Below are 23,364 nucleotides of genomic sequence, written 5' to 3'. Positions count from 1 at the left end.
TGTCCTGGAACTAGCTCTTGTAGACCAGGCTGGCCTCAAACTCACAGAGATCTGCCTGCCTCTGCCTCCCCAGTGCTGGAATTAAAGGCATGCGCCACCACCACATACCTTTAATTCCAGCTAAGGCTGTATTTCTCAAGTGGAGCCAGGTACTAACTTCTTTCTCTCCCTAAAACACGGTGATCAAAAAGTGCTTTAACAAATATAACCATGCAACTTTGATTACTGAGATGATTTCTTTGGAAAAGAAAACTAAGGGCTGGAGAGATGGCTCAGTGGGTAAGGCACTTCCTGCCAAGTCTGATGCTGTGAGTTTGATCTCCTTTGGTGGGACAAGAGAACTGACTCCCAGAAGTTGTCTCTGACCTCCACATATGCATTTTGCATGTGTAAACATATGCAGTAAAAAAAAAACCCAAATAGACAAATAAATAAAATTTTAGAGAAGGAGCTTTTCTTAGTTATTTGGAGGAACTTTCTAGAAAGTTAAGCAACAGATTACTTGTGTACATCCTATTATCTACACTCAAAATTACTCAGTTAGAAAAAGGGTATAAGCTTTACTACTTACTTTAAATGAAATCATTACCAACATCACTTTGATCCTTTTAGTTTAAGTTCAGGTTTCTGGCATGAATGGTTGTGGATGATGCATTTAGCCCTTACCACTCACAGTGGATTCTGCACAATCACTATCTATCCTATTGAATCTGTGTAAATGTTGTGCACCAAATGAAATGGTAAAGAATGAGAGAGACAGAGAAAGACATGGGTGGGGGTTCTATTGGCTTTATAAGGTAGATTCTAAAGGCTTATGCCATTTATACGCCTGGTTTGATCCAAGGGGCCTCTGCAGGAAGAGAAATAGGTCTTGCGTCCATACTATAGGGCAGGAGATGCTTGAAATGCTGCTGGTGTCGCTATACAAGACTTGTGTGATAGATTTTGTCCCTGCTTCCATTGATTGTATTAATAGGTTGGTTAATATATAACACTAGGAAGACATGTTTCTAGTGAAGATTGTGTAAAAGCAAGGGATGGATGTTGTTAGGAGACATTTTTTCCCCATAAATGTCCCAATTAACAGCCGAATTGACAGCTCTTTCCCAACTATCTTCTCCATAATGTTTATGCAACCTGAAAAGGTGTCTCCTGGTGAAATTGCCCTTTTATTTAATAACAAAAATAGTGTCTTATTCCAGTGCAAAACGTGAAATATTTTCTTTCAATTTTAGGGCTTTCTATAGTTGGGAAGCCACTAAATAAATAAATATCCATTTATTCCCTGATCTTCATTGTATATCCTGTAGGGTTGGGGATCCTGGGAACGAGCACAAATACTGATGCTCTAGCTACTGATGTCATTGTGAATGATAAACTACACTTCATCTCTCACTCCAGAGTATCCATGAAACTGCGGCAGAGTAACTTAAATATAGCACAAAAATCTCAGGACTTTCTCCCAGATTTCCTGGCTCTCAGCGTGGATGCCTATTGATCAAAACCCTATTGTTGTTACTCTAGGTTTTTGCTTCCATCTACTATCTTTCATGTTTTTCATGATCTAGATTCTAAGATTCCAGGCCACTTGCTTTGCATAGTTTATCTCAATTGGGATTTTCTTGATTCTCCTATGACTGATGTGGTTTTGAAAGTAATACCACAACAGCAAACCTGTGCCTCTTTCAGTGTGTCTTCCCATTCATCTGCCCCACCTCTTGTGATTTTCTTTTTACCCCTTAGTAAGATGTCGTCTAACAGGATTTCTGCCATGAAGTAAATTATCCATGTTTGTATAATTATATATGTCAATTATGCATATTTGTACTTCTTAAGTAATAAATATTTTATATAAGAATATTTATAAAAAGTGTCTATATTTGTGAATTGGCTTTTCCTTGTACCCAAATGATCTGTTCATTTATTTGTATTATCTATATGGAATCCTGGATTCTCATGTTAATGTGTAACATTGCAAAATTATTATTTTTTGAGTTTTAAAATTCCCCAGACTTTACAATCTCCTATTTCAATTCAACATTAAAGGGTATTTTCAGCATCTTTTCACAATATGCACACACATATACACCTTAACATACCTGCCTACTTTTCATATATGTAACTCTCTGATAGTGAGAAAATTGGCTCAAACTAATCCCATATTTATTTATATACATACATAATTAATACTGTTGGATCTAATGAATCTTCTAACTGCCCAGATGAATCGTCAATTCTAAGACATGCAGACTACTACATAAATCACACACACACACACACACACAATACATACATGCGAGTGCACACATGCACGCGCGCATACACACACACACCACATACATGCGAGTGCACACATGCATGCACACACACACACACACTTCTGTATGCACATACCTCCTCATGGGAAAAGATCAAAATAAATACTCTAATTCTTAGCCTCTTGAAAGAAAAAAGGTATGAGATAAAGAAGAGAGGAAAGGAGAGGGAAAGTTATCACTAATGAGTTTTGGACCGTGCAGTATGAGAAAAGGAAGGTGAAGAGGAGCGAAGAAATCAAAAGAACAAAAGAGAGGGGAAGAGGAGGGGTGAAGGGAAAGGACAGAGGGGGCTAGATGTAAAAGGGTAGACAGACAGAAATATCACAGGTTACTACTACATCATTTCTTAAGAAACTCAAAACTGCTTCCCAAAACAACTACAAAAAAAGACCCAGACTTTTGGCACAATCTAGTATCACATAATGATCAAATTAGTGGAGAGACTAGAGATGAAGGGACCATGTCTCAACATAATAAAGTCTATATATGAGAAGCTATAGTCAACATTGTGCTTACTGGAGAAAAACCAGAGCATCCTTGGTTAAGGTTAGGGCGTTTATTCTTTCTCTACTCCTATTCAATATAGTACATGAAGCCTTACCTAGAACAATAACACAAGAGACTAGATAAAGTGGATATAAATAGGAAGAGAAGAAAATAAAGTACCCCTATTTGAAGATTAGAGATTCTATGTATGAGACCTTACAGACTCCATCAAAAAATAAAAATAAAAGAACTTAGAGTTAAAATACATTCAACAATGTAGCAGGCTACAAAAATTATCACACCTAAATTAGTAACCTTACTATGCATCAAGGGCAACCATTTTGAAAAAGAAATCAGAACAATAATCTCTTTAGAAAAGACATGCAAACACTCATAACCTGCCAATAAACCTACGTAGCATTGAATTAAAAACATCTATAATAAAAATTGAAGATATTGACAAAGAAATTGGGGAAGATGCTCGAGGAGGGATCCTTATTTATGGATCAAAATTAATGTTGTGAAAATACCCATTCTAAAAAAGTAATCTACAGCCTCAGTGCAAGCTCTATCGAAATTCCAGGTTCATTCTTCACAGACATAGAAAAAAAATCTTAAAATTTATATGGAAGGATAAAAGAATGCTTTCAGGTTGTTCATAGAAGTTGAGGGATTCTGGAGAAAGTGAGTCATTGTCTTCAGTGACATAAACAGTTTTGAGTTTCTCAGGCTCCAGTAGACAGCTTTACACCTATGCCCATAGGATGGGCCCTTTAAACAAAAGGGCTCAAAAGGAAAAAAACAAAAACTCATTAAAGTGGTGTTAGGAATTGATAGAGTGAGAGTTATGGGGTCTGTGTTTGTCATATCAGGCTCTGTGAGCCCCCATAAGCCCTACTTAGTTGATTTTTTTATGCCATGTTCTCTTGGTGTCCTCAACACCTTTGGCCCCTAACGTTCTCCCTCCCCCTCTTCTTTGGGGTTCCTGGAGCTCCAAGGGGAGGGTCCTGTTGAAGAGCTCCAATTTGTTCTCTCTCTCCACCCAGTCCTTGACTGTAGGTTTCTGTATCTGCTTCCATCAGCTGCCAGAGGAAGCCTCTTTGATAATTGGAGACACACTGATATATGAGTATAGCAGAATATTCCTAACAGCTAACATTTTGAAGAGAATCTGACAAAAAGTTCATAGGAAGTCACTTAGGATACTGTGACCGTGGAATGCAGGGTTAGATGAGCACCACTGCTGGTTATTTCATTAAATGTGGGACTATACCCCATCTCAGGTAACTACGGTGACATTCAGGAGTGGAGACAGATCTTTTCTCCTGCAAACCTGATAAAAAAAAGAAAATAAGGAATGAAATTCTACCATTGGATAGATTTCGACTTAGGACTGAGAAAAGTCTTTGCTTTATTTGGGGCGAGGGATGGACAGAGAGAGGAGGCAGGATTTTTCCAATGCAGATTATCAAAATTCTACCAACCTGGATATGTCTGGTGTTCCAAAAGCCCAATAGAAGTTGCCCCTTCCTCAAGAAGTTACTCTAGAATCTAGTGGTCTTTAAACCTCTCTAATTTTGTTTTATTCATATCCCATCTTTTCCATTTGCTCCCATACTTCTCTGAAAACAGTGACTAATCATTTTACTACAGTTACAAACTGAAGGATACAAAGGAAAGCCACTGTTGGTAAGAACACAGGAAAGGATGGGTACCTAGTAGCTAACCATGGTTAACAGAGACGTGTCAGAGATGACGAGAGGTTCCTAGAGCAGCATATGGCTCCTTCACCATATTAAAAGGGTTTGTGATCTGTGTAGCATCTCTTTTGCACCTTTAATAGTGGGTTAGTCAGTGTCCATCCCTACTGGAGAGCCTAAGCAAATAGGCACAACAACTATTTTGAACATTTTATGGTTTATACTTGTCCTTGTATCAAAATGCTTGGAACCAATTTATACGCAGCAATGAATATGTCCTGTGATGAGAGAGAGACTTTTCATACAAGAGGGAGAAAGAAGATACAAAGGAAGCGAGGAAGTGAGGGGTTGATGGGGAATCTTTGCCAACCAATTATCTTTAAGATGTGGGACCAAGTTAGGGTGTGGTTTTCTGGGACCTGGAGAAAATGGCCCGCGGCCCAGGTGCCCTCTCTCTGTGTGGTTCCCTCGCAGCACAGCTGAGCTTGGACTTCTCTTTTCTGTTTCATGAGTTTTCCCCTTATAATAAATACAAATATAATTGTTTTATCTTTTAGAAAACTTGGTTATTTCCCGAATTGAGCTAACTTCTACAAGGGATCTAAAAAAATTAGTCATCTTCATTAAAGTTTCAAAGGCAGCAAAACTGGGTATTTGAGACTATGGCAATTTTATTTAACTTAGTTAATTGTATAATTTATTTAATTATATAATTAATAAAGAATCCACCACAGTCTTAAAATCTGAGAGAGACATGGTCTTCTTTTTTGCTTTTTGAATAAATTCCCTCAACTATTATAAGCTGAGGGCCTGCTTGTTCTTCCCGGCTGCCAGACTATCTTACACCCAAAATAACCACACAGAAACTGATTTAATTAAGCTACTGTATGGCCATTAGCTCTAGCCTCTTGTTGACTAACTCTCACATCTTTATTTAACCATTTCTAATAATCTGTGTATCATCACATGGCAGTGGCTTACTGGGAAAGATTCAGCATGTCTGACTCTGGTGGCTCCATGGCGGCTCTCTGACTCTGCTTCCTTCCTTCCAGAATTTAGTTCTGTCTTTTCTGCCTACCTAAGTTCTGGCCTATCAGGCCAAAGCAGTTTCTTTATTCATTAACCAATACAGGCAACACACAGAAAGAAGGACCTCCTACACCACTCAATGAAGATGATGGTGGAGGGTCATACAGTATGGAAGAGACTAATGATAGTTCACGATTGAGTGCTTGCTTGTCATGTGCAAGATCCCTACTGCCCCAGTTCAACCCCTACTGCTGCAAACAAAACAAAACTGTCCTGTCAATTTGATACAACCCAGAGGAGAAGGCAGTTTCAAATTGAGACATTGTCTAGATCAAATTGGCCTGTGGACATGTCTGGGCAGATTGACATGATTGTTACTTGGTGTAGGAAGGATCAGCTGTGGGTGGAGCCATTCCCTACACTGCTGGTGATCCTACATAAGAAAGCTAGCTAAGCATGAGCTGAGAATGAACCAGATAATAGCACTAATTCATACTTGAGTTCCTGCCCTGACTTTCTTCAGTGATAGATTACAGCCTTGTAAGCTGGAATACACCTTTCCTCCTCTAAGGTTGTTCTTGGCAGAGTTTCATTCACAATAGACTGAAACAACAGCAACAACAACAACAACAACAACAACAAAACAACTAGTAAGGAGCCAAGGCCAAAGGCTATTGAAATGGTTGAGATATATAACAATATCAACTTGTATGGTATTTGATTCAGTTGTCAGAATGACTTGAAACTGCAAACTTCACTCATTTTATATTTTTAGGGAAGTCCACTGAAGTCCCTCCATTATCATATGACCTATAGACCTCTTTTCTCACTTAATGCTATGTAAAAATATGAAAGAATTGCATTTGACAGAACTGCTCTTGGATGTTAAATTCATATGAATGTTTTTTAGCATTTTACTGTAAATTTTGTGACTAGTGTATGTAGTGGGAGACTGCTTATTTGTTCCTGGCTGCCCAGACCCAAAATATTCACACAGAAACTATTAAATTAAACACTGCTTGGCCAATTACTTAGGCATACTGCTAGCTAGCTCTTATATCTTAAATGTACCCATTTCTGTTATTCTATGCATTGCCATGGGGCTAGGGGTTTACTAGTAAGGTTCCAGCATCTGTCTCCTTTGGTAGTTATATGGCATCTCTGTGACTCCACCTACTCTCTTTCTATATCTCTGTTTGGATTTTCTGCCTGGCTTTACTGTGTTAAGCCATTGGCCAAAAGCAGCTTCTTTATTAACCAATGGCAATAAAACATATTCATAGAGTGCAGAAGGGAATTTCACATCACGTCCCCTTTTCTATCTAATTAAAAGGGAGGAAGTGTAGGCAGGGTGACCAGAACAGGGGAATTCTGGGAAGAAGAAAAGCTCAGTCAGCAGTCATCACCCAAACACAGAGGAAACAAGATGGGAATGCCTCACTGATATAAGGTAGCAAGCCACCTTGTAGCTAACACACAAAATTTTTGGGTTAATATAAAATGTAAGAGTTAATTAATAAGAAGCCTGAGCTAACAGGCCAACCAGTTTATAATTAATGTAAGCCTCTGTGTTTCGTGTGTCTGTGTGTGGGCATGTGCAGTTGGATTCAGATGCCTGTAGAGAGCAGAAGGGAGTGTTGGAGCCTCTGAAGTTGGATTCCAGTCAGTTGTGAGCCCCCTGATGTGAACTCTTGAACAAATTTGAAAGCTCAGCAAGAGCAGAATGCACTCTTAATCATTGAGCTGTCTCTCCTGTCCCTCATAGAAGTTATTAAAGAATGTTTAATAAGTCACTTGACACACACACACAAAATGAGACCTCAAAAAGTCTAAGAATAGAAAGCCACCAAATTCTCTCCGTGCACTCACTCAATAAGTAAAGACTACTTGCTGCTGGCGCCAGGCACTAGGGACACAAAATAAATGAGAAATACAAAGTTTTCAATTAAACTCTTAATTTACATCAGCATAATTTGTTCTAGCCTTATGGAAACAGCGTAGGATTTGAGAATTCAAATTCAAGAATTTAAGAATAAAGCTAGTGTGTGGTCCCCAAATCCCACCTCTTACACTCCTGGTGGGAATTTAAAAAGTGCACTCCTGGGATGCATTATTTCTTATAGCCAAGATTTTTAAAAAAGTGTACATTCAATCAGTGACCATGTGGATAAAACCAAACAGAAATTCAGAGAGCAATTTAGGGGTTGGTATCACTCTTAGGACAACCCTGTCTCTCCTGAGCTCGGAAATTACAAAGAAAACAACCTCAATCCCTTGTGAGGGTGGCTTCCCTCGTGATAGACCTCCCACTAAGGCCTTGTCTCTTGTTCTGTTGCCTCCCACACACCATTCTCATGACTAGGCTTGTGATGTATGAGCATTAGTGTACATACTATGGCCAAACTGTGGCAGTTCTTCCTAGTAGCTTTCTTCTCCCTCCAACTCTGCCTTTGCTATCAATTTAATCCATCAAAATTCTTATCTCTTAAGTGAATTGGGGGTTTTGGTCTTTACTGTGAAAAGAAAACACTTTATCAAGTTTCGCTTTCTTCCTTTTCCCCTTTCTCCTTTCCTAAGTTTGTATGTTAGCATACATTTCCTTCACGAAAAACTGTTTTCCTGTCTTTTGTACCCAAACCCCTAATTTCAACAATTACAGGCATTCTGTATATTTAAGGTAGAGTTAATAGATAATGCATGTGTAAAGGTAGTAAGGTGGTTGGTATAGAGAAAAACATTTCCATTATCCCATATTTACTCATTATTTTTGTTTTGTAGAAAAAGCATATAAAATCTACTCACTTGGCAAGAATCCAAATACAGTACAATCTTTCTACCTCTGCATCTAAGTGGCACTATCATCTTTCCAAACTGTGTTCATCCTACAAATCTGTGGTATACTCTGTCCTGCGAATTTCTACCGTCACCTCACAACTGATGCTTTGTAAACATTCCTTTATTCTCTATGTATGCTACAGTTTGGATATTAAAGGTTCTCCAAAGCTCACTAGTTTCCAGTTTGTGGTACTGTTGGAAGAAAGTCAAAATGCCTGGCGATGTGCCTAATGGAAGAAAATGAGGCTATTAGAAGATGATGTTAGAACACTAGATTCCCCACCCCTCTCTGAGATGAGAAGCTTTGCTCCACCATGTGTCCTCTGCTGTGAAGTTCTGCCTTTCCATAGACAAGCAACCATGACTACAACCTCTGGAACCAAGAACCACAATGAACCTATCACCTTTGAAATTGTTTTGTCACATAAACTGGAAAAGTGATTGACATAATTAAATACACCAGCCTGGTGCTCAAGCGAGTTTGTCACAAAGGAATGGACTTGGCAGTCCTGAGTACAGTGGGGGTGATTCTATAGGAGAGAACAAGGAGAGTAAGTTAGGTACTGTGGCAGAGAGCACAGGAAACTTACTGTATAAAGATCCCTCACTGAAGACCAACCAGGAGTGATCAGAGAAGCACAGAGAAACTCAGGAAAATCTATGCTCAACAGTCAAATTCAGGACTTTAAGAGTAAGACATGGTCAACTGTGTTAAATGATTTTAATAAGATCTTGATATTTTTCATGACCCATCACCAATGTATGTATGTATGTAACCTAATGGGAAACCAAGAGCAATAACAACAGCCTAGATCGTTTTGGGAGGTCCTGGAACATCCTTAACTATCAACTAGATGGGAGGGATCTCCCACTTGGTACTAGGCTTTTTACTTGGCAGCCTATGGCTTCTGGGAGCAACATAGTTCCCTGTTTATGCTAAGTCCCAATAAGCTCTTTGATAAGAAAGAAATATGTATGTAGTATATAAAATAGGAGCTTCTATGTGGCTTTTTCAAGCATTCTTAGAGCTGATTATCTTTCCCCCAATCTTCTCCCTTGCCCTACTTTTCCATTCCTTCCTCCACTTAAGGCCTTCTCCTAGAGCATGAGAGCCTATTAGGGCCACATCCGTGAAGAAGACTGACTTTCTTCTCCAGGTCAGCATCAACAGCTGGGGATGGGATTTTCTGACCACCTCCCCACTCAATGTTAGTACTTTGTCTGTATTATACAGGTCTTGTGCATGCAGTCCTAGCCTCTATCAGTTCACATGTGTGATAGCCGTGTTGTGCCCTGAAAACACTGCTGTTCTATAGCCATCCAGTCTCTGTCTTTTACAGTCTTTCAGGTCCTCCTTCCACAACAATCTCTTAACTTTGAGAGGGAGGTGTTGATGTCACATTTAGGGCCGAAGAGTGTACAATCCCTTATTCTTTGCATGCTGGTCAGTTATACGTTTCTGTGCTAATCTCCACCTACTGTAAAAGGAAGCTTCTCTGATGAGGTTTGAGAGAAATATTTATCTGTGTGAATAACACTAACTTTTTAGGAGTCAGATTGATAGATACTTTTTTATTTATCAGAAAAAGTAGCCACAGTTTCTTCCTTAGTACCTATGACCTATTTAGCTGCATGTTACTGGTATCAAGAATTATTTATGCCTTGTGGAAGTGTCCTTAAATGCAACATGCCAGTTCTTAACCACTGAGACATCTCTCCAGCCCCAACATGCCAGTTCTATGGAAGATAGTGGGTAGGGATTAAGCTCCTGGTCAGTACCACCTTGATTTCTCCATGTCCTATTACTCAAGTGTGTGGCTTCTCTAGCAATAGGGTGCTGTTGTCTAGATCTTAAGGATAACCAAGATCAGTGAAAATATCCTGTAATGTTTGTGGGAGTCTGTGAAACACCATTGACAACACCCCACCCCGGCTAAGAGTTAGCCCAATCCTAGCACAGAGCTTTTTATCTGATAGCCTATGATGTCTGAAAGACTTTTTCCTGTGGTTTTAAAGGTATTTATTTTATTTGCCTTTTGTATAAAATCATTCTCCTTCCTATAAGTTTATAAAAGAGAAGGGAAGGATGTATACCCTGGTAACCCTGGTACCATACACCAGGGCAGCCTCTGGGCTTTGGGAACTGTCACAGTGATGGGAGTGAGTATGGGGGAAAAGAAAAGAAGGGAAGGAAAACATAAAGAAGAAAGAGAGAAAGGAGGAGCAGGGGGATACAATGGCCTGAACTATAGAGATAAATATATATATTGTTTTAGGCTGTGTTGAAAACAGAGAAAAGAGGAGATAATGGATTTCTGACAAATAATAGCTGTAGGAGAGCAGGAGAGCTGGGCTGGAACATAAGAGATCACGGGCTTGAGTACCGATTTCCATTCTGTGGCTTTATCTGCCGCTTAACCCTTGGTCCTGGTCTGCACTGCACTCCATGTTGTTTTTAAATGATCAGTTCTCATATGGTTAGCTGCCCCGCCCCTCACTATATGAAGACTGTTTCTCCTCTTTTCTGTGTGGAGAACTGAGGCGAACTCTGACCAGCTACGGTTGCTGTGTTCTTACAAAGGCAGGAGCTGGTGTTAGCTGGGCAGAGCCCAAAGAGCTGTTCAGAGTTTGTGTGTCGTTTTCACAGCTTCGCCTTTCCTGGATGGGCACTGATGATGGCTCTGGAGCAGCTGCTGGCAGCCCCTTCTATGGAATCCTTACCAGCGCCCCTTTTGAAGATTTCCTGGTAGGGGTCTTTTGACCCAGTTTGCCGTCTTGAGTCTCAGCAGTAAATCCACTGCTGTCATCAAGACTTCATGGTTCCAACAGCAGAGAGGTTTGTGGGGCAATGATTGAGTTGATCTGAGACTGGAGTGATAAAAAAATACTCCTTTCCCTTTTAATTTCCAACTGTAATCAGCTCCCCCTTCTGACAGGGCTTCTAGTTCTCACCTGAAGTTCTTATTCTTTCTTAACTTGTATTTTCTTTTCATTGCAAGATACATTGTTTTTTATGTAACTATAGCAAACAAAACAAAAATTCCACTTTCAGGGTCTCTCTCTCCTCTGTCTGACACAAATGTTAAAACAGGTAAATACCTTTCTTCCGGTTTGGTAAAACACAAGCTTTCTAAGCACTCCCCTGTGCTGTCATCCTTGAATCTAGGAATAGAAAAGCCTCGCAGGTGTCCTTGCTAGAGGAGAAAGTGACTACACAGCCAATCATCCACTGAGCTAAGGTGATCCATGGAGCCCTCTCTCTCTCCCAATGGATGGGCATCTGTCCTCAGATCTCTCTCTAGAGACAAAAGTGGATGCATAAATCTGAAACTTGATTGGTGTGACTGAAACGTAACTAAAGCCAATTCAGGAAACAGTGTGACCACAGTACACAGCTGACCTCCAGGACTGCTGATACCTCATCATGTCCCTCAGGGATAATACTCTCCATCTGACAGTTTGATATTATCCCTCCTTTTACACACACACACATACACACACATATACACACATACACACATATACACACATAAACACACATACACACATACACACACATATATACATATACACACACAACACAAAAAGCATAATCTCATGTTAAAAGACATTATGAAGATACTAATATTGAAAGGATGAAAGTATAGCTGTATAAAAGTAAAAAATACCACTGAATATAATTAATGTTTTGCTTTTTATACTTTTTTCCTATTGTTTTTCCTGCTTTACCTTCATTTATGTATTATCTAATGTATTGCCATTTCCTTGTATAAATGACCCACCACAATATCAGTGATAAGTAGTAGATTTGAGAAGTTTCCTTTATAAAATAGAGAATCACGCCGGGCGGTGGTGGCGCACGCCTTTAATCCCAGCACTCGGGAGGCAGAGACAGGCGGATCTCTGTGAGTTCGAGACCAGCCTGGTCTACAAGAGCTAGTTCCAGGACAGGTTCCAAAACCACAGAAAACCCTGTCTCGAAAAACAAACAAAACAAAACAAAACAAAAACAAAAACAAAAAAAATAGAGAATCATGCTGCTCTTAAATCTGAAGATTTGAGTTAGAGACAAAAAATAAACAGGAAATTATCAAAGAGCTGAGGAGTCCCCCTACATACACACCTCAGGAAGGAAAATAGTGAAAATAATGATAAAAATAGTTCTATAAATTTCAAGCCCAGACTACAAAGATGGCCTCAGACAATTGGCACCAATATAATCAAATGGTAACAAACTCAACTTCTCTCTCACACCCGACCCATCATCTTGGTGTACATCACTTCCATACCAAGTGTTGACCTGCTCACAAAGGGAAAGGTAAATCCTGCCTCATGTGAAGAAAGTGAACTCTGTCATGGAGTGAATGGGCTCTGGCCTTAACTCTTCCTCCACATCAGCAAACCACAGAGCTTTCAGACCTACCTCAGGTTCCTCAGCAAGAGAGTGGAGCAAAGAAGAGTTTTGTGACCCTGAAACCACACACACAGATAGCTAGGTAAGTATTATTTTGGGGTAAACCTGTTGCTGGACGAGACGGGTATTTGAGCCATTGGACCAAGTGGAAAGAATTTGCTCTCTACATGTGAGTGCTGGCCACTTGGCTGAGGGTCCAGACAGAAGGAAAAAGAAATAAAAATTAAAAAATTATAATAAGAAAATTGGGGTAAAGTAGAAGCAAAACTATCTAGAGGAATGAAGAAAACCAACTGAAGGGGGAAAGTATGAGAAAAAGGAGGGCTGGGAAATTTATGATAGACTTAAAGTACAAAATATACTTGATAAAAATGTATATAACCTGGCACCGTGTACAAATGAAAACTTCAAAATGTTTTAAAGGCTAAAGATTTTGTGTCAATTAACCTATAAAGATGTTGATACCCTAATTCCAGGAATGTATTGTGTGCTGGATGTAATGAAAGAAACTGGCTCAATTTCATGTTGATACTTCTCAACATTAAAGATAAATTCAAGTCATCTTAAGATGAACAGAACTGGGTCGAATATGCTTCCAAAAGAAACTCACCTCCACAGCTAATTCTAATGAGTATAGTTCAGGAAGAAAAACCATCCCATGGGGCCTTAGAAACGACTCAGCAGTTAAGAGTACTTGTGGAGTAGGGGCAATCATCTCTGGGCAGTAAGACCCCACAGGGCCTGCTTTAGCTGCTCTTCAGGGGCAGCAGCTGTAATTAAATTTGATTTTCTGTTGAAATCCATCAATCTCAATGTGTTTGTTTTCTTTGATAGTATATTAATGTTTTATATCATAGAAAAACTGTATCAAAATTAAAACAAAACAAAACATTAAAGTCGTAACATAAACATCGTTTTAGCCACAGAAAGCTGAGCCCAGAGGTAGTTGATAGAGTGAGTGGTGGTTTTTAGAAATGCTGAAGAGAAAGGAGGAGGTGAAATAGAACAGAGGCAGTCTCTCTGTGAACCCAGGGCTCACTGATTCAGCCTGTCCCGGGAACTTGCCGTCTCCATCTGTGGTGGTTTGAACGGGCACTGCTCCCACAGGCTGTCATTTGAACACTTTGCCTTTCGTTGGTGGCATTGTCTGAGGAGGTTTACGAAAGGCAGCTTTGCAAGAGGAAGCATGTTGCCTAGAGCAAGCTTGCCCTGTTTCCAGCTCACCCTCCCTGCTTTGCTCTCGCAATTCAAGATGGGAGCTCCCAGTTTCCTGTTCTAACTGTCATGCCTGCTCACAGGCTGCCCCTTATCTCCCCTATGTGACTGTAAGCCAAAATAAACTCTTCCTTCTCAAGAAAAAAAAATAATCAAATTTAAAAAGAAGAAGAAATGGAAAGGGGCCATTCATTTTCAGCAAGCTGGTTTAACTCTAGGTGCCATCCCCGTGTTGCCAGTCAACTGATTTGGATAGAAGTCATAAAAAAGTACATTGTTGCTTCCCTGGCTGCTGGCCACCTGGAGCGCCAGCAGCTAGTGTTACCAGCTCAGCCTGCTTTGCTTGAGATTGGAATCAAGAGCAGCCGAACTGTAAACATCTAAGAGAGGCTTCATCTAGACTCCGGCCACAGCCCAGGGGGTTGCAGAGAAGACTCCATAGGAACCAGCTCTTTATGAAGGAAAGGGGAGATTCATGCATGTGCAGTGTCTCTGGGTGAGAGAGGCGTTCCTCTCCTTCCTACTTGGAGGTGTCTGAGGTTCTTAAAGTCCTTCGGTGATCAGAACCATGATTGAGGTTTCTGAAACAATCATGGATGCCAGGACAGTTTTCTCGAACGGCTGAAAAGCATTTGAGGAAGCCACACAAAAAAAGTCAAGTGCCTAGGTAGGGCCAGGCCCTTAGGACTCAGAGAAAATTTACCAGCAACATCCCTGGTCTTCAGAGCTTTGAACTTAGCCTGGCCGTACTATCTGGTTCTTCAGCTTGCAGACAGCCCATCATGACGCTTCTCTGCCTTCATCAGTAAGGGTGCCAACCCTGCTCCTATGCATTTCTGAGTTAGGATTTGAGGTTGCATCATCATGGGGGATGCCTTGTCGCCAGATGGTGGTGATGTTTTTAGAGGTGATGGAGGCTGAAAAGTGAGGCGTGGTTGAAGGAAGCAAGTTGTTGAGAGTATGTCTTTGAAGGGCGGATTCTGCCCTTTCCGCTCGTCTTACTCTGCTTCCTGAGCACCATAATGTGCCTTTCTCTGCCCCACCGTGCCCTGTCTGCCCTGAGGAACTGACAACCCTTACACCGTAAAACTGAAGTTCTGCACGCCAGGCATTCTTCCTCAGGGACCAGAAAGCTAATGTCGGGTCCCTTTAGTTCTGACTTTCAGAGAGCCCCAGTACAAGGTCTCACTTGAATGTGGTAAGGGTTGTTTTACATAATGTGTGAAGACATTCACGGTAATACTTGGCATGCTAATTACTAATGTTCATAAGTAATGGCTACTACACAAGCTTAATTACTTGGGATAAGGACATAAAGTTATAGACAACAAGGACATTTGTTTAGGACGATCTGGGAGGCTGATATGGAAAAGGCATTGGTGATGATACATTGGTGGTTCATTAGAAACTACATTTTACAATTAAAGGAATTCTTTTATTTTATTCAAATACTTTTATTTTTTTTCTCCTACCATAGAAAGACATAAAAAGCAGATTGCACACACAAGTAAAATGCCAGAGTCCTTTGGAGGGTGGCACAAGTCATCTTGAGAAGTAGCTGTTCCAACTGCCCACTTCAGCCTCAACATCTGTAGACACCCTTTCCAGCTGCCATTCTGGAGGAAGAACTGGGTCTCAGAACAGCCAGTGACATCAGCCACTGAGGTGTGGAAACAAAGCATTATTCAAGCCCCTTTTCAACCAGGGGAGCCATGGCTGCATCTCCACACGCTTCCTTCGCCGAGTTCCTTCTGTCCTCCAGTGTCTTGTGTGAGCTCACGGCAGTTCCTAGGCAATGCCTTTCATCTCTCTCCTTCCTGCCCTTGGGTCCCTGGAAGAGCATCAGAAAAGGGTCAAACACACCAGCAAATGACCCTATCCCACGTTTGTCCCAACAACTAGACGGGAGGAAAGCTCTGATTTTGAAGCAGACTTCCGCATCTTACTTTCTAGTAATAAATTACATCAACCCAGTTTAACATATTAACAAAGGTTTTAACCATAAATACAGAAGAGTTTTTACTAAATTTTAATGTAAGGGCTATGGGAAGAAGGCAGTGTTTGGGAAGGACATCCAACCAAATCAATGTTCTCCAGTGGACTGGCTAGGATGGGAGTGTTGGAACCATTTACAGTAAATACTTCACTGTATCGAACACACTGTTGTCCTAGGAGCGGAATATACAGCAGTAAATAAAGTCCTTCTAGAAACTCCACATATGGGGGGGAGGGGAATGAGACAAATACATAAGCCCAGGTATGCATTTCAGAGCAAAACAGTGGCATTGATATTGTATTAATGTGTCTACATAACAAACAAGAGAGTTCTTTTTCCCTCCTCTTGCACTACCTGCTCATCAAAATGAAAGAAGTCTCCCCCAAAGTTCCTTATCATACAGCCCTACTGGAGGTACCGGGGCACCACCAGCTATTCGCTCATTTCCCTTTAGGCTTAAGTAATTGACTCAGATTAGCTTTCCTCTTACTGAGATTAGATCACTAACAATCTCACAGAGACTGACCACAAATGCAAAATCAAGCCAGCCAATGGACGGGGGAGGGATTCATGAAGCCCCATCCCAAAGTGAGGAGCTATTGACAGCTGGTGGTTCTAGAGAGGGATGGGGTCCCTAAGAAGCTGCTGATGCTCCTGCAGCAGATGGTCCTACACACACACACACACACACACCTCACTCACACCTCACTTACGCACACACACACACACACACACAGAGAGAGAGAGAGAGAGAGAGAGAGAGAGAGAGAGGGAGAGAGAGAGAACACAGGGGTAGAGGGAAAGCGGGCAAGTGAGAGGCAGCACTAAGAAGACTCAATAAGTTTTTAAAAACAAAGATGGAGAGAAAGAGGGCACAGCTGGAAGGAAAGTGGTTAGAAGATAGAGAAGGAGTTGGAGGGAGGAAATAGGGGGTAGATTAAATAAAATGTATTATATGCACGTATGAAATCTCAAACAATAAAAATGGTTAAAATAATAAGCCTAAATTGTAACAGGGCTAATGCTGACTGATAATGATACAGCTTTATGAATATGTTCTAAAATTGAGCATACCCTTTACTTGAAAGGATTTTAGGGTATGTGCATCGTATCTAAAAAAGGGGTTGGAAAAACTGTTAGAACTATATACTTTTTATTTGGAAATCAGAATATTCCTATTTGAGTTTTAATACTAAAATAGGAGAATTTAGACAGACATGTTGACATATGCCTGAAATTCCAGCACTCAGAAGGCCGAGGTAGGGGAATAAAGTGTTTGAGGTCAGTCTGGGCTATAATGCAGGCTCCAGGACAGCTGGACCTTAACAGCAAGAGCCTATCTCAGGAAAGGAGGGTAGGACAAGCAGAAGGAAGAGGAGCAGAAGGATGAGAAGGAAGGGTAGGGAAGAAAAGGAAGGAATTGATTATGATCTAGCATCACTGGTGAGGAACAGGCCACAGATGCAGCTTGTGCTCTTTTCATGCTCAGATTTACAAAAATATGAAATCTACATGTTAGTATAATTGGTCTTTAAGCAAAAGGTAACACAGTCAACCTTTCCTAACCATGAGTTCCACACTTGTGAATTCAACAGACTATCAAAAATATTCAGGGAAGGTGTCTATACTGAAAACACAGGGTTTTTTTTTTTCTTGTTCATATTCCCTAAACAGCACACTGTAACAACTGCATTCATAGCTTGTATATTGCATTAAACAGCAAAAGTAATCTAGAGACAGACTACATAGGAATATGTTTGTATGTTATCAAGGACTAGTACGACATTTTGTAAAAGAGAGTTGAACATCCTTCGATTTTGGCATCCTGTATTCTGGCATCTTTGCTAAACCCAACAGTTAGTTTCTCTCTGTCTCTCTCTGTCTCTGTCTCTGTCTCTCTCTCTGTCAATAACTCTTTCCTTTTCCCCATCCTCCCTCTTTGTGCATGTGTATAAATTTACAGATAAATCCCACTGTTTAATATACATGCTTTAAAATTTATTGACAAATGCTACTATTTGATGCAGTTATTTTTTTTTTAATTTTTCGAGACAGGGTTTCTCTGTGGCTTTGGAGCCTGTCCTGGAACTCGCTCTGTAGACCAGGCTGGTCTCGAACTCACAGAGATCCGCCTGCCTCTGCCTCCCGAGTGCTGGGATTAAAGGCGTGCGCCACCATCGCCCGGCTTAATGCAGTTATCTTAAAACTACTATGTAGATTATTAATCAGGGAAATGTACATTTTGCACTGATATTTTATAATATCCTTTATTTAGAGCTGATATGAAATAGATTTTTAATATTAAGTTATCATAAAAAACACTGAGTGGTGTTTTCAAGGTGCCTATCATAAGCTACGAGTATAGAAGTTAAAGTTGGCCTCCTCTAAACTGACAAGACAAGCGCTTTGGGCTTCCTTCCCTATGGCTTAAATAATAACGGTCCTATGCTGTCGCATACCGAAGAGGGAGCGTGCTTGGTTCGAAGGCACAGGTGCTGCTCAAGGGACTCTGAAAACTCCTGCATTCTGGAATGAGCTCCTCTTTGTGATCCCATTGGCTCCTTCTGTGACCCATCCACCGAGAATTTCCTGTGATACTGCATGGGAAGATGCCTTCGGGATCCCTGGTCCTCATGAGAATGTCGTCTAAGGTGGCAGTCAGCTGATGTAATGCTGGAAAATGCAGGAAACTAGGAATATAGAAAAAAATTAGGTTTACCTCACCATGGATATGTGCAATTCTAGCACAAAGACAGGATACATATAAAATAACAACCAAAGAAATCGTACGTTCTAGGAAAACTTTGTCTTCTTTCTCAGTAAGAGCTTCTTCTGCCATAAGGTGGCAGAAGCAGTGATTACAATACAGTCCAGAGCATCTCCAGACTAACATTACTGCTTGATCTTCTACCAACAGACAGTGGAGGACTCCAAGCCTTGATTGAAATTGCCAGAGTAATCCTTTAAACATTTAGTGACCTTAAAGACATTTCAGGAATAATGAAAAGATGAATATTTATGGACTTTTAAAATAGAAAATAATGGAGGAGTTATGAGGAGCAATTATTTAACCTATATGTAAGAAATCACTAATACATATCAAAAGCAGTATAAAATTAAGACTATATGAAAACCTTAAAATCCTATGCATTATCAACACCTAACAAATATCCAAAACACACATAACCATATCATGAAGGTTTCCAGACATGGAGGTCATATAATATAATGACATCAATGTTGAGGCCACAGTTGAAAACAAACAAAGGACAGAGTTCAGAGAAGCCAGATTTCTGGGCAGAACCGTGATGCTCTCTGTTTTCTTCACACTCCAGCCCACTTCAGTGTAGACTCTGTACTGAAGACATTTATCTCCATGTTGCTAAATTCTGCACACTGTTTAGTCTGTCTCCGTCACTGGCTCCTATTCAGCTTAGTTTCGCACAGGTCCTCCTGTGCTTTCAGACAGGCTTTCCTCTCCCTGCCGTCATGCTACATCTTCAGCTTCCTTAGATCTTTCTATCATAGCAGCTCAGACATTTCCTTCATTTCTTCCTTCAGCTTTTAAGTGTGGGGAGTCTGACAAGGTTGCAGTTGGTCCCTTCCTTTTCTCTCTCTTTGCATCCTGCACTGTCCCCCTACACCTGTCTGAACATCAATTTCTAGCTATAATCCTAATTTATATCATTAATGCTGACCTCTCCCTGAGCTGTCTATTCCACTTACTGTACTGTTCCATAGACTCTCAAACTGACATGCATATCTCAGCTTACTGTACTGTTCCATAGACTCTCAAACTGACATGCATATCTCAGCTGCTCTAGAAAACTGTAGAAAGATACTGTTTTGGACCAGGCTTCCAAACTGGCTCCCAACAGATCAGGCTAAACTAGAAATGGAGTCATCCAAGTTAAATCTCCAAGTCACTGAACTAAGAGCCCAGAAGAAATGAGACAGCTGAACTTCCCAAACAGGCCAGTTTCAATGGGCGTGCTAATGAGGTAACCCCTGGTTTGATCCTTATGCAAAGATAAAGGCCGAAAGTATCTTCGCATTAATCCATCAATCATTTTCCTACTGTTTGTCACCCTATCCAGTCTTTTAAGTAAAGAAACTTGGAAATATCGATCTGATTTTATCACTTGTTTCTGATGCTTTAAAACCAGTCTCACATCAGAACATGCGTCCCACATGTCTGTAGAATGCAGACACAGAGCACGGTGATGAATCCACTAGCGATGCCTTCTCAACCAGTGCATCAGTTTGAATGATATTTGTGCCCTGCACTTCAAGAGCTGAGGGATCCAGGAGAGAAAGTACATTAGCACCTGATTTCAGAAGGTAAGAGGGAAAGACATGTTGAAGAAGGCAAGAAGAATTGCCTGTTTACTTCCTCTTCCAGCTCTAAGCAATGAACAACCTGCGGAGGGGAGAAGGAGGAACTGAATCAAGTCCTTAGACAGTGCACACAGATTAAACCTCTGGAACCATGTGAGGTAGGTACCAAGGCAGCACTTCTCCCTCAGCTGTGAGGAGCAGAGGAAGAAAAAGCCAGCACACTGTAGAGCAGAAGAGTTACTACAAGACTTTGCATTCTAGTCCAGGGCCAGGGCTTGTTGCAGTGAAACGCTCACCAGACAGAAACTAAAACCCCAAGCCTTGGGGTAGAAAATAGGTTCATAGAAATGGGTTAATTTAAGGTGTAAGAGCCAGTTAGTAATAAGCCTGAGTTATCAGCCAAGCATTTATAATTAATAAGTCTCTGAGTAGTTATTTGGGAAGCGGCTGGAGGAACAGAGCTGATGGCAGTCCTGACAAAAGACTCCACCTATATCACTGTAGCAGGTTATAACAGTCTGGAAGTGACGAGTCTACCTGAACAACTGGCGGTATAAAGCAGTGTGACCATGTGTCTTGCATGGGTGCTGCACTGTCTCAATAGGCTTTGAGTTTGGGCTGAGGTTATGAGCCAACATTCTAGTATCAGTGATCACATAACTGCTCATTACAACCTTTCCAAAAGTCCAAACAGCATAACATGGAGAGAATACTTTCCACTTAGAGAACGTAAAGAGAGGCAAGAGCTAAACTGGCCTGAGAGCTTAAAGTTGATCCTTCCACAGTAAATTTTCCAGGAACTGGGCAAATTCCCATAGCCTAACTATAGGCTAAAGACTGTGGACAAACCCTCTGATCTACCTCAACCAAGGGGAGGCTGTGGGAACACAGCACCTTTTTTAGGCACTATTTGATTCATACTATGCCCAATTTAGGGTTTGGGACAAAACTGAGCTATGTTTCCCTCTAGTGTTGAAATATAATAATACACCAACAGTGAGACTTCAACAATAGTGCCATCTAGTGATAAAACAGCAGAAGTAACTTTAGGTTTGGGAAAAGAAGCAGGCACAAACAAAACTATACAACAAAAACGACACAACAACAAAAAATAAAAACTACAAACCAAAAAATAACAGGTACAAATAGATACCTATCACTTAAATGTGCAGACAGCATTGCATGAGTGTGTCAACTTGACACAAGCTTGACATAGAGCCATCAGAGGAAGGAGCCTCTGAGGAAATGCTTCCTTGAGATCCAGCTGTAAGGCATTTTCTCATTTAGTGATCAATGAAGGAGAGACCAGCCCTTGGTATATGGTGCCCTCCCTGGGCTGCTGGTTCTAGGTTCTATAAAAAGGTAGGCTGAGCAAACCATGGGAAGCAAGCCAGTAAACAACAACCCTCCATGGCCTCTGCATCAGCTCCTGCCTCTGGGATCCTCCCCTGTTTGAGTGGTGAACAGCAGTGCTGAAATGTAAGTTTAATAACCCTTTCCTCTCCACTTGTTTTTTGGTCATGGTGTCTCATGGCAGCAATAGAACCCCTAACTGAGACATCACATCAGAAGGAACTTCCAGAGGTTTTTGATCTCACCTAGTGTTCAAAATATGATGCCAGAAATTGACTACATTAGTCTACATAGCAGCTCTTAGTGGATTCCTCAAAGGAGATGGTTCAGTAAACCCAATGAGCTTCCAGAAAAAAAGGGAAATGATACAATACTCTAACAAAGGAATTTCACAGAAACATGGGGGCAGGTTTTAAGAACACAGCTAAAATCTTTGGGGTGAATAGTACATTAAGCAAAACTTAAAACACAATGAAAGGCACCAAGAGCAAAACAGACCCAAGAGATCTTTGAGGTGAATAGTACATTAAGCAAAGCTTAAAACACAATGAAAGGCACCAAGGGCAAAACAGACCCAAGAGAAGGAAGAAAAATGGGAGTGAAGACAGGCTATTGGAAATACAGAGAAGTTAAAAAAAAGGAAGAATGAGGAGAGTATGGGATCTGTTGGGTAACATGAGCAGAGAAATATTCAGCTTACCAGGGCTCAGGGGAACTTGTGAATATCAAAGGGAAAGCTTGTCACAGTTGTAAAAGGAAATTCCCCAAACACAAAGATGAAATCAGACACTCAGGTCAAAAGTCATAGTCTGCCTCAACTCAAAAGAGTGTACTGTAATTATAGTCAGTTTCCCCAAACATACCACAGGAGTTAAAGGGAGTTTTTTAAAGGTTCGAGATAAGACAGAAGACTTCAGCATCAGAACAAGTAAAGAAACAAATAGCAGGTACTTGGGAGTTTGGAAAGCATCGAAATGCTCTAAGCACTGCTTAATGGGTCATACTAGTAGGGGCATGGAAGACATGGTGTTTAAGAGCTGTTTGAACTATGGGGGGGGGGCTGGCTCGAGATGTTTCAGAGGAGAAAAATTTTAGCATGTTGCCTAGAGATCTTTCTTGTAATATTTTGATGAAGAAAGTGACTGCTTTTTGTCCTTGTCTAAAGAGACTGCCTGAGGATAAAATGAAGAGTTTTGGATTAATTGTGTTGTTAGTGTAATGGATTAATAAAAATGCTGCAGATCCCCAGATCCCGGGTGGCTGCAGTGGCAGAAATGCTGCAGGTCCTCGAGTGGTGGCAGGCAGTGGGTCATGTAGTGGCAGGCAGGGGGCAGCGGGACCCAAGAGCAGCCAGTCCCAGGCAGGGATAGCACAGTTCCCCAAGTGGCTGCAGCAGACCACAAGGAGAGACAGACAGATGAAGTCCCCGATGTGGTGGCATGCAGCGGGTTGTGGGTCTTAAGAGCAGCCAGTCCCAGGCAGGGAGCCATGCAGCAAGAGAAAGACAGACGGACAGGCATGGTATGGAGAGTGAGGTTGGATATTTATTTAGTGGGTTATGGAGGGGAAAGGAAGAAGGGAAGAAGAGCAGAGAAACAGAGACAGAAAAAGAGACAGAGAAAGAGGGACAGAGAGAGACGGGGAGAAGGGAGAGATAGAAGATGCCTCTTCTAGAGAGAG

At 41.0% G+C, this 23,364-nt stretch overlaps 1 protein-coding gene across 1 annotated transcript in view; it reads right to left on the bottom strand.

The window, feature by feature from the left end:
• Positions 1-15,430: 15,430 nt before the first annotated feature.
• The window catches only part of Lnp1 (leukemia NUP98 fusion partner 1), an 18,722-nt gene continuing 10,788 nt past the window's right edge, over positions 15,431-23,364 (bottom strand). Inside the window, exons 2-3 of the mRNA XM_005344950.2 lie at positions 18,453-18,683; positions 15,431-15,828 (exon numbers count right to left, since the gene is read on the bottom strand). Coding sequence (XP_005345007.1) covers positions 15,679-15,828; positions 18,453-18,683 — 381 coding nt within the window. The 3' untranslated portion in view covers positions 15,431-15,678. The remainder of the gene's footprint in view (positions 15,829-18,452; positions 18,684-23,364) is intronic.

The sequence above is a fragment of the Microtus ochrogaster genome, chromosome 2, assembly GCF_000317375.1.
Source record: "Microtus ochrogaster isolate Prairie Vole_2 chromosome 2, MicOch1.0, whole genome shotgun sequence".
NCBI classification, from domain to species: domain Eukaryota; kingdom Metazoa; phylum Chordata; class Mammalia; order Rodentia; family Cricetidae; genus Microtus; species Microtus ochrogaster.
The sequence above is the reverse complement of the archived record's forward strand: the minus strand, read 5'-3'. Positions and strand labels throughout refer to the sequence as shown.